Source organism: Magnolia sinica, chromosome 8 (genome assembly GCF_029962835.1).
Source record: "Magnolia sinica isolate HGM2019 chromosome 8, MsV1, whole genome shotgun sequence".
Classification (NCBI taxonomy): Eukaryota; Viridiplantae; Streptophyta; class Magnoliopsida; order Magnoliales; family Magnoliaceae; genus Magnolia; species Magnolia sinica.
The window spans coordinates 12,140,930-12,153,366 of record NC_080580.1 but is presented as its reverse complement, the minus strand read 5'-3'; the positions used below and the strand labels follow the sequence as shown (position 1 = coordinate 12,153,366).

Below are 12,437 nucleotides of genomic sequence, written 5' to 3'. Positions count from 1 at the left end.
CCTGAAAAAACGGATAGACAGTGTGGATTTCACACAAACATCATGGTGGACCCCATTCTCTTCCGAACCGCTTCCTCTGGTCCGCGATCGCAGGCAATCTGCATTCGAAGCAGTTCTACCATAAGCCGGTTATCCCCGCTCTACTGTAACATCTCCCAAAAGAAGCTGAACGGAAACGGATTGGCTACTCCCCCTGCCACTAGCCCGGTGGCTTATGGTCGGTGATCTATGGGCCCCGCCATGATGTATTTATTTAATCCATACCGTTCATAAATTTTTAAAGATAATTTTAGATTTAAATACAAAAAATTAGAGGGATATTTATCTCAGGTGGACCACACCACAATAAAATAATAGTTATTGGATATCCACCATTAAAATCCTCCTAAGGCCCAATGTACTGTTCATTTGACATCCAATCTATTTATTAGGTCATACAGACCTAGATGAAGGTAAAAAACAAAGATCATCTTGATCCAAAACTTTTATGGGCCCCAAAATTTTTTTAATGGTCCACATTCATTCAACACAGTTTCCTTTAATGTGGTCCATTTGATATTTGTATATAGCTTATTTTTGGCTTCATAAACTAAAATTATATATAAAAATAGATGTACAGCATGGATGAAGTACATACATCATGGTGGGGCCCACAGAGCACCGACGACCAGGCATTGGCCGGTGGCAGGGGTGAATACCAATCCGTTTCCGAGCTGAAGAGACTGCCCAAAGCCTCAGGAATTACAGGCCCACGAGGATCATCTGGTGTGGCCCACTAGGAATTTATACGATAGATCTGCACCATGTATCACTTATATCAGCCTGGCCCATTTATCAGGTGTGCAAAACAAGCGCGCTTAAATAAAGACGGCTGGCCATCAATTTCAAACCGTCCACTTTTTTATACGACCATAGCATAATTAATAAATCAGTCAGCTGAATTTTAGATCCAGGGGTTATTTACTGTGGCCACTACAACACGAACGTCTGCGATACGTTGCACGTGTCTGTCGTTGGTACGTGTGGTGCGTTTTATGCCTGGCGCTTGAAGACCAAGACTTTTCTTATCCTTCCTTCCTGGCGTCTCTCGTAAAAGAAAGACGCGCCAAAAACCTTTTCCGTTTATGCCTCTTCTGCGAAACGACACCATTTTTAGTAATTGCTTCCACTTCCACTCATCCACTCTTTTCTGGCAAACCCTCGTAAAACCCTAGTTTTTTGCCATTTCCAGCCCTCCTTGCAAAACCATCGCAAAACCCTAATTTCTTCCATCTCTCTCTCTCTCTCCAAAACGATAGCGTCCGTTCATATTCTTCGACGAGGATCTAGATATCAATATCCTTAAATCGCGTTATCCGATTGGAAGAAACTCCAAATCTCAAGCGTGAGATCTCAGGTTTGTAAAATCTTGCGATTTCCCTTGCATTTTCACATCATTTTCGCATTTTCACCTCGTATCCACTCATGTCGTTGCACTATTTAGATAATTCATTTCAGAATCTATTCATATGATTATTTATTGATAGATACACCCATTATTTCAACTTTTGGTAATTCAGTAGTACAAACTCGTACTCAGTATTGCCAAAAGTAGAAAGGAAAGGGTGTGTTTATAAACAACCAGAGTGGGTGTGGATATCAGTTCCCCATTTATGTTGGTAAAAGATTGTTTGAGTGGCAGTCTTTAAATACATATCAAAATGGGCGTTTGAAAATTTGACTTTTGAAATGGGGTGTTTGGATTGTAAGTTACTTTACATAATCTACTTATGGTGGTTGAAAGAGTACCTGTCCCTTAAGTTTGTTCGGTCCACCCCTTACATCCACCTTCCATCATGTGGGCCCAACCTTTGATGTGGACTGTTTATTATGTTGGGCCCACCTTTGCCTAGTCTTTGATGTGAACCGTCCATCGTGTGGGGCCTACGTTCAATGTCGGCCATCCACCTTGGATGTGGGCTATCCATCACGCAGGGCCCACCTTGGATGTGGGCCGTCCATCATGCAGCCTACCTTTAATGTGGACCGTCCATCATGCAAGGTCTAGCTTCAAAGTGGGCCGTCCCGTCCATCAAGCGGGGCCAGCGTTGGACGTGGTTCATTCATCACTAAGGGCGGACCTTCGATGTGAATTGTCATTTAGTGGGGTCCACCTTGATATGGCTCATCTTTCACATGGGGCCTACCTTTAATATCCACCGCCCATCATGTGGAGCCCACCTTCGATGTGGACCGTCCATCACGCAAGGCCCAACTTTGAAGTGGGTCGCCCCTCAAGTGGGGCCTGCGTTGGACATCGGTCATTCATCGTTAAGGGCCGACCTTCAATGCGAACTATCCCTACGTGGGGCCCACCTTGATATGGGTAATCTATCATGTGGGGCCTACCTCTAATATCCACCGCCCATCATGTGGAGCCTACCTTCGATGTGGACCATCCAACATGTGAGGCACACTTTTAACATCCACCGCCCATGATGTGGAGCCCACCTTTGAAGTGGACCGTCCATTATGTGGGGCCCACCTTCAATGTTAGTGTTATGTGGGGCCACCTTCAATATCCACTACCCCTCATTTGGAGCCCGCCTTTGATATGGATCGTCCGTCGTGTGGGCCCTACCTTCAATTTTGGTCACCTATCATGCGTGGCCTGCTTTGGATGGGGGCCATTCATCATTAGGGGCCTATATTTGATGGGGACAATCCATTATGTGGGCTCACCTTGATGTGGGTCATCCATAATGTGGGGCCTACCTTTGATGTGGATTGTCCATCATGTGGGCCCCACGCCCCACTTTAGAGAGAGAGAGAGAGAGAGAGAGAGAGAGAGGTCATGTTCTTTTATTTATTTTTCTTCCTCTTTTTTCTCTTTTGGATAGAATAGAGGATTTCGAGGCTATTTATTATATTGATTTTGAGGAAAGTATACAAAAGTTCGATTGAGCTTTTGTTTGAGCAGTGAGCTTTGCACATGGGGCCCATCTTTCACTGATCCAAATTGTTGGCTAGTTCTACCAATGGTCCATGCACAAAACAAAACAAAATCATTTTGGATTTACTTATAGCCTTAGAAATGCATGAGTTAACAAAAGTAGAAGATGATTAGTGACACTTTTGCTTCTTCTCGCGTACAAGGCTGCAACATTCTCATTAAGAATTCTTACTCTATGTGCCAATGGAGCTTTTTGGGGCATAGAGCTTTGTGGAGGCTTCCTAGGCTATATTTATAAGCTGTAACCTATCCCATCTAGCTTTTCTTGTCATAGAGGAATCTCTCTAAGGTTATCCTCGTTGGTTAATTAAACCGCAAGCAACACCCATAATAGTACTTGTCCAACCATGAAAAGACTTTAACCAAGTCAAATCCGTCCAAATTTGGATGCCTCTCATTAATGCCACATGGATGTACATGATCACCTTGTTTCATGCTGTCATACTCATATCCTTCTACGTACCGCTTTATGCCCACTATCCTAGAGCCTAACCTAGTCCACGACCATGATTGATCATCCAAAAACAATCGTAAACCGTTGATTTTACAAAATAATGCATATGCTGATTTCAAAATCAATTGTTTAATTAAAATAACTTTAACACAAGTTTGGCCATCCATGTTTATCAATAATTCCAGTTCCTAATACAAGGTTAAACCTGTAATGGCCATAGATCATTTGTTGAGAAGCTTAGTCCACATAGGAACATGATTGATTGCCAACTCACCATGATTCACCTAAAAGGCCCATATATTGGTGGATTAAAGCAATTGGTCAAATCTCCATTAGGATAAGCATAACAAGCATAGGCAATACAAGCTAATACCAGACAGTAAAATACAACTTGTTTTCCTAGATCCAATCACACATGCACACACCTACTGCAACCCTAAGCCCTTGCAACCTTAAGCTCTGTGGGTTCCACCATGATGTATGTGTTGTATCCACCTTGTCCATCTGTTTTGCGGCTCATTTTAGAGCCCGAGCCCAAACATGAGGCAAATTCAATGCTCAAGCGAACCACACCACAAAGGATAGTGGGGATTGAATGCCCATTATTAACAACTTCTTGGGGGCCACAAAAATTTTGGATCAAGTTGATATTAGTGTTTTTCTGTCATCCAGGTTGGAGTCACCTTATGAATGGGTTGGATGGCATATAAACATTACGATGGGCCCTAGGGTGGGTGTCTTTATTCCCACTGTTTCCCATGGTATGGTCCCCTTGAGCTTTGGCTATGCCTCATGTTTGGGCTCATGCCCCAAAATGAGCTGGAAAAAAGGATGGATGGAGTGGATATAATGCATATGTCAGGGTGGCTCCACAGAGCTTAGGGTTGTAGGCAATTTGTGTCCACACATGTGCAGGGTGGCTTAACCGGCTGATGGGAAGGATCCACCCAAATGGAGGCACCTTCAATCTAATCACAAGAACCACAAATAAAGTAGAAAGAGAACAATTCAGAAATTTTATTCCAATCAAAGGTGTCTTAAGACTACTCATGAAAGGCCCTTAAATAGGCTCCTTAGACCCACAAAGTAGGTAGGTTCATAATGTCATTGACAACTATTGACATATTACAACAATGGAGAAGTAATAAAAAGGTACTTAAGGGATAAGAATGAATTTTTGAAGTTTTGGCTGATTGATTTTGCACAACTAGCTGCCTAATTAGGAGGCTTGGGCCTCTTCTTCGATGGGCCATCTTTGGGGCTTGGGCCTAGCCCATGAATCTTTGGCCCAATTCAGGCTGCATCATAGGGACAATGCCGCATGGTAGAGACTTACCATGCATACAACAGTCACACCATATAGCTCCATGGGCAAAGCTATCGCAACTAAGCGGCTGGCCATGACAATATCTAGTTCTTTGAAGAATTAGACAAGTTAAGCCTCGCTATGTATTTCATATCAAACTTGTTCTACATCATGCATTTCAATTTGTTATTTTATCCTTTTCCAACAATGGTGCACATGCTAGTTAGAAGTCGATACTAGCATAGTATGGTGAAATCTGATGGTAGTAGTGTTTTGTCCATCTGATTGTACTGCTCTATTGCTCATCTTATTCCCTTTGAGCTTATAATTAAGCTCATAAAACCTCATATGGAGATGATGGGGAATGAAAATTGAAAATTGTTCACAAAAAGATGCTAAAGCGGATGGAATTTCTGTAGATAAATGATTCAGTTGTAGAGTAGCAGGACTGTTTAGTCTTCTCATGAGTCTCAAACTCCAAGTGATATTTCTCGGTGGAAAATTTAATCTTCTGAAGTATCCTGAGTTGTTATAGCTCAACTTTATCAACTCACTCCTTTCGTTTTTCAATTGACCTCGTATCAAATTTACTAATTTTCATGTTTGGCCTTAGGTACTTGACTTTCTGTTCATATGGCTTTCTGTTGTCCTGTTTTGCAGGGTATTTCAAAGTTCTTGCGAGTCTACATAGTGGGGAAGCTTTCAAAACTTTAGTCAATGATTTTGTTGTTCCTTTTACGCATTTTCAATTATTTGATTTCATCATGTTCTTCTCTTCACAGATTCCATGGATCACAGTTCAGGGGAGGATTCAGAAATAAGTGACTCTGAGATAGACGGCTACAAAATCAAATTATATGACCAATTGAAGACAGGGAAGCCTAAAGTAAAATATTCAGATGTCTTTTTTAGATGCCCTTTCTGCATGGGGAAAAGGAAACAAGATTTCCATTACAAGGACCTCCTTCAACATGCCACAGGGGTGGGGGCATCCAACAGGAAGGCGAAAGAGAAGGCAAGCCACCTAGCCTTGTCGGAATACTTGAGGAAGGACCTTGCTGATGCAGCTGGTCCACAAATACCTAATGTTGCACCAGAACCTCCTGCCAAGCGGTCCAAGCTGGATAATGATGACCAATTTGTTTGGCCTTGGATGGGAATAGTTGTCAACCTTCCAACAGAGTGGAACGGTAAGCAGTACGTTGGGGAAAGCGCAAATATGGTTAAAAGTCAGTTGTCGAAATTCCATCCCGTGAAGGTTCATCCATTATGGAACATCCGAGGTCATACGGGTAATGCTATAGTGGACTTCAAAAAGGACTGGAGTGGGTTTAAGGATGCGATGGCGTTTGAGATTTGTTTTGAAGCTGATCATTATGGTAAAAAGGACTGGAATGACCGGAAGCACCGTAGATCAGACATCTATGGGTGGGTTGCACGCGCTGATGATTACAAATCAGGGTGTCCTATAGGGGATCATTTACGTAAAAGTGGAGATTTGAAAACGGTCTCTGATATCCAGAAAGCTGAAGCGCGTAAAAACGTGAAACTTGTGGAAAATCTAGCCAACCAAATTGATGTAAAGAATAGGCACCTCAAAGAACTGGAATGCAAGTATAGTGAGACCAGTTTATCTCTAAACAGGATGATAGAAGAGAGAGATAAGTTACATCAAACCTACAATGAAGGTATTTAGTCTAATGGTTCCTATCCATTTTACATGCTTATCTTGTCTTGGAAGTGTTTCTTATTTAGGTGATAATAAGTTTGTTCCACCTCTTTCAATAAAGCAGTGAATAAGCATTACTATCTTGACAGTAAATTAAGGTCTCATTTATATGGGGGCGGAATCCCGACCTGTTAAGATTTTGTTTTGTCCCAAGAGTATTTAAATGCAAAGAATATGGCTGTTTGGTCTCTCCAGGAAGTGTGTGGCAACAGTCGAGATGCTTGAAAGAGAGTTGGTTCCAAATCTCTTTTGCTTCGTCTCCCACTTGAAGCAAATGGATGGGGCCTACAGGTGTATCTTATCTGATTTGGATTGGCACTGTCTATCTTTACATGCCTTACATGTTCAAAATAGTTTACACTTTATTTAACCAAATGCTTCCTTCTGCAGATGTTTATTTTATACTCATTTTACTTTCAGAAATGAGAAAGATGCAGGAAGCTGCACACATGCATTCTCGTAGGATTTTGGAGGAGACTGAAATGCTCAAGCTTGAGTTGGAAAGTAAGAGGAAAAAACTTGAGAAGCGACGCAGAGAATTGGATAAGCGCAATTCACAGAATGATATTGAAAGAAGGAAACTTGAAAATGAGAAGAAAAAGGTAGTGATGCTTTCATGTCAAAATTTTTAATGTGTTTAAGATTTGCATTGAATAAAATAACATGGATGCTTGCAATATATCACTAATTACTCAACATATTAGTGGAAGTTCTCTAGTAGGTTTTGGTTGAGGTGAAAGACTGTCATGAAGCATTTCTTCTCTAATTGTAACAACCGCAAGCATATATCAGCACAACAATCAGGAATATAACTCACTTGTTACTGGATACACCATTTTGTTCTGTCATTCATTTTTCTCATTTATGTTGTGTCTATATTTTTATCAACTAAAACAACTGTAGTTTTGAAAGAGAATATGTTACATTATGATAGTAGCGGCAGCAACAACCACAGTTTTTTGTAATGATGCTTGGTGATGATTGTGAAAGCTGGTGGTAATGGTTTGTAAAGATGATTGACACCTTTTTTGTTATTTCAGAATGATATGAATAATAGTTCTCTTCAAATGGCAACTTTGGAGCAGAAAAGAGCTGACAAGAATGTTTTAAGGCTCGTGGAAGATCAAAAGGTCCGTTTTCCAATTTTAGACCTTTGACCAAAGGTTGTTGTCCTTGAAGATAAATGAATATGTTGAATATTTCTTTACCAATTTGGCAACTCATACCATTTCTTTTGGTTGTGAAAATAAATACTCAAGAGGGAAAAAGAGGCTGCTCTTAGCAAAATACTTTACTTAGAAAAGCAACTGGATGCCAAACAAGCATTGGAATTGGAAATCGAGCAAATGAAAGGGAAGTTACAAGTGATGAGGCATATGGGAGATGATGATTCAAATCAGAAGAAGGTGGAAGAAATGAGCGAAGAACTTAAAGAGAAAGAAGAAGAAATGGAAGGCTTGGAACAGTTGAATCAAGCACTTATAGTCAAAGAGCGCAGGAGCAATGATGAGCTACAAGAAGCTCGTAAAGAGTTAATTACTGTATGATTGATTTATCTTTCTTGAAATTTTACCTAATTAAGAGTTGGCTATAATCCTTGTCGCGAGATAACATGGATTTGCATATATTTTAAACATTGTCTTCTTTCACAAATCAATGAACTCAAAATTCACTGACAAGAACCTACTTTCTGTTGATTTATAGGGTTTGAGTGACATGTTGAGTGGCCGTACATTAATTGGCATTAAGAGAATGGGAGAACTAGATGGAAAACCTTTTTTTGCAGCTTGCAAGAAAAAATTTCCAGTAGAAGAAGCAGGAGTCAAATCAATGGAGTTATGCTCCTTGTGGGAAGATCATTTAAAAAACCCAGAATGGCATCCTTTCAAAAACATCATTGTTGGAGAGAAAGTTGAGGTATGTATGTCATATATCCAGCATTGGTATAACTGCTTGTCTTGCATTATCCTTTATTTGTGTATCTACACATGGGATATCATGTATTCAACATTTGTTTATATTACTGCTGCATTTAGGTATGGATGCATATCCTGCTCATTTGATGAGCTGGTAGAGACAGGGTAGCATGTGTGAGTAATCCAGGGTTCAATTCCCCCCCCCCCACACACACACACAAAAAAAAATAAAATCGAAAAGAGAGGAAAAAGGAAATAAAATGAAAGAAAGAAAAAGAAAAATGTAGGAATGGATGCGTGTGTGCATGAACACATCTTAGTGACACCCGCGCATACTAACATTCGAATACATATATGTGCTAGTGTCAACCATTATTCACCTACATGAGTTCCATTCATGGTTTGAAGACCTGAAAACTCGAATCAACTTGAAAGTCCTTTAGTCGGGTTGGCTTTTTTTATATTTATTATTATTATTTTTTAATTTTTTAATTTTTTGTTTAGTCAGGTTGGCTTGATGACTAGGTGGAGAACCCATAAAAACTCAATCTTTAATGCTATTTTAAGTATTAAAAATGTAAAAGATAAGAGGAAAATTCTTTAAAGAACACTGAACTCTGAGAAACTCTAGCATAACAAATCTGAACCATAATCATTTCAGGAAAAATAAAAATAAAATCTGAACCATAAAAAACCTGATCCACTCAAATTCTCAAGAAAACTTGGAAAAACTTGAAAAACTTGAAGGAAATGAGATTCATTGGCACGTTGACTCGACATCCAATTGACTTAGTTGATTTGGTTGAGTTTTGAGTCAATTTGTAAAAAATTTAAACTATTTTTTCACCTGGAAAACTAAAACAGCTTTCTTTCATGACATTGGTTGTTTTTCCTTCTTTGACTAAACATATCGTCTGGCATGTTTAGGTCCTGCTAGTGTTTAGGAGAGGTCCATATTGTTCTTGTATACCATTTACTTTCTTGTTCGTTCTGTGCAATTAACTCGGCTCATTCATTTTGAGTAGACATTTGTTTTTTATTTACTATTTATGGTCTAGCCAATCCTAAGTTGCGATGAGGCTATGGTGATTATTGTGGTTTGCATATAAAGAATGTAGAGGGTCGGTGCAGGAAATAATAAAAGAGGATGACGAAAAGTTATCGGGGCTAAAGAATGAATGGGGTGATGAGGTGTGCGAGGCCGTAACCACAGCCTTGCTTGAGATAAACGAGTACAACCCTAGCGGTAGGTATGTAGTACCAGAGCTCTGGAGTTTCAAAGAAGGAAGAAAGGCTACACTAAAGGAGGTTGTGCAATATGTATTGAAGCAATGGAAGATCCATAAGCGCAAGACAAAGTGAAGGTCAGTATTCCAACCTTGAATTAATAATAAATAATTTTTGGTAAATCGTGGAATCTTTGTTTTGGCCAAAATACCTAAACTTTGATGGGTGACAAACTTGGCATGGACTTTCGGCCCAAACACACATCGTAGCATGATATTGCTCTCAAGAACCTCTGAAAATGCTTGGAAGTGATGGTGGTCAAAGGTTCTGCATTACAATTTATAGCTTAGGGCTGTGAACAGTCCGGGCCTTGCGAAGCTCGGGCATGGGCCCAATGTACATGACTCAGGACTAAGCCTGCTACAAGCCATTAAACTCAATAGGTCCAAGCCAGTGTTTTAAATAGAGAATAACATGTACCGTAGCATTTACCCCTTTCATAAACACATCATGGTGGGGCCCACCTGAGCCAACCACCCCTTCACTCACACATAAGGACCTTTATGGTTTGGTTCACGGGAGATCGCACATTTGTTGTATGTGTGCGTCTTATACATCTTCCAGAAGCGGATTGGCTGGTGTACTGCACACCAGCTACCTTGCTGGTGTGTTGACGTCACCAAGTTCCATGGGCCCCATCATGAGGTAGGTGTTATATGCAAACCGTCCATCCATTTTGCGAGATCATTCTAAGGGTTTAACTAAAAAATAAGATACATCCAAAGATCAAGTGAACCACACTCCAAAAAGCAGTGGGAGATTGAACGTCTACCATTGAAACCTTTTTGGGGGGTCACAGAAGTTTTGGATCAATCTGATATTTGTTTTTCCTCTTCATCCATGTTTGTGTGACCTTATGAACAGATTGGATGGAGAAAAAACATTATGGTGGGCCCTACGAATGTTTTAACTGTGGGAATCATTGTCCATACTGCTATTTGTGATGTGGTCCCCTTGAGCTTTGGATATGAATAATTTTTTAGCACATGCCCTAAAATGACCTTGCAAAATAGATGGACGGTGTAGATATAATAAATACATCATGATGGGGCCCACAAAACTTTGATCTTCTTTCCATCATTCATACAATTACGGGCTTGAGGACTGCCGGGCTCTTCTGAATGCTCCACGTACATACACCAGCAAGGTCGCTGGTGTGCAGTACAGCAGCTAATCCACTTAAATATACGAGAAAAACAGGATTGGTGTACTGAGACTCAGAAATGCGGATTACATGCATGCGGGACCAACAGTTTGGTGATTGATTTTGTTGATCTGATGAAATGTCCCAGATTGAAAGATTCCTAACCCTTCAATCTTTGGTCTGTTGTTCTTCGAGTGTGCACCATTACTGTGTTTTCTTCTTCTTCTTTTTGCCCACCTTTAAGTGCTCATGGTCGGTCATTGACCAAAGGGTTGGGTTCTTCCAATCCGGGAGATTTTTGAGGAGTTTCCCATACAAAGCGTGGGCCACCAGAACAACTCAGTAACCTTCCATGAATCAGCAAACTGTACATCTTCTTAGGCTCTGTATACTATGATTTGTTGCAACCATTAGGTCTAATTCGTCCCAGTAGCCTGTTTTTTATCCTCTCTTTGATATTGGTCTTTTTCATTTCTACTCCCAACATCAGGTAGAATTTCTTCCCATTATTTTCACTTTTAACTGCATTTTGTCTAATGTGGATTGTGACTGTGTGGGTAATGCAGGTAAAGAAATATGTCTGTGGGCAATAGTAAAGACTAAAGTCTACATAGATGACGGTCTTGGCTAGCCAAAAGGCCACTGTTATGGTGGAACCCATCTCAAAAGACTTGGGTGAGGTTGGTAACTGGGTATATACATGGTGTCGTTTCAATTCAAATACTGTGATGCTTGCTTGCAGTTGTAAATATGATATGCGTCTCAGTTACATAGATCATGGTTTCACTATCAAAACAAAAGATAAACAACAGATTATCCTTCAAAAAAAAAAGACGAAATAAATAAAGAAAGAAAAAGAAAAGAACAAGAAAAACAACAGATTTTACAAAACAAAGTGAGAAACAGTTTGATGACAGCATTGTGGAACTGAACACCTCCCTCACAATTGCATTTTGTTTATTGATACCATACATGATGTTTGCTAAGTCCACAAGCGTATAGATGCAAGACAATTAACCACTTGCTCTAAAAGCTCGAATTGATAAGTATGGCGAATCAATCCCTCTATCTCATAGCCCAGGCCGTACATCTAGTGGGTCAGGTCTTCAGCCAAACCCCTCTTGTGGGCCCCACATCACATGGGTTCCCGCCTCACATGAACCGCTCACCCAGAGTGTGCCCCTACATCCCACAGGTCACCCCACTCGAGCCTGGTGTGAAAATGCCCCTGTATTACAAATGTATGTGCCAATATGGCATATCCATGTGAGTAATCTAAGCTTCCCATCAGGTGGGTCACAATCAGGCAATTTCACTCCTCACGGGGACGACAATGGACTCCATTTGTTTTGTAGATTGTGGCCCACCTGAGGAGCAGAACAGCTTTACTCATGAGAGGGAAGACCTAATCAGTGTGATCCACCTGATGTACAGCTCAAATCTCATACATATGTGCCACATTGGCATGCCTGCCTGCGTTTAGATGGGGCAGGGCACTACAAACATGTTATAGCATCTTTTGCAAATATATAATCTATCCCTATGGATGTGAAACAAAGGAACTACTGAAAAAGTAGGTCGCAGAAGTTTGCTAATGTGACATTTATTA

The 12,437-nt window shown here is 40.5% G+C and overlaps 1 protein-coding gene across 4 annotated transcripts; it reads left to right on the top strand.

The window, feature by feature from the left end:
* The first annotated feature begins 1,112 nt into the window (after window positions 1–1,112).
* LOC131252884 (factor of DNA methylation 1-like) lies at window positions 1,113–11,799 on the top strand. Of its 4 annotated transcripts, XM_058253649.1 has the most exons (9): window positions 1,120–1,396; window positions 5,413–5,442; window positions 5,535–6,440; window positions 6,902–7,083; window positions 7,522–7,611; window positions 7,741–8,022; window positions 8,186–8,398; window positions 9,529–9,761; window positions 11,395–11,799. In XM_058253649.1, exons 3-8 carry the CDS (start codon window positions 5,540–5,542, stop codon window positions 9,757–9,759), a joined length of 1,899 nt encoding a protein of 632 aa, XP_058109632.1. In that variant the 5' UTR covers window positions 1,120–1,396; window positions 5,413–5,442; window positions 5,535–5,539; the 3' UTR covers window positions 9,760–9,761; window positions 11,395–11,799. The 4 variants fall into 4 exon arrangements, with proteins under 4 accessions (XP_058109635.1, XP_058109634.1, XP_058109632.1 ...); XM_058253651.1 differs by lacking the exon at window positions 11,395–11,799 and adding an exon at window positions 11,132–11,334 and having other exon boundaries at window positions 1,119–1,396; window positions 5,413–6,440; XM_058253650.1 differs by lacking the exon at window positions 5,413–5,442.
* The last annotated feature ends 638 nt before the right edge of the window (window positions 11,800–12,437 follow it).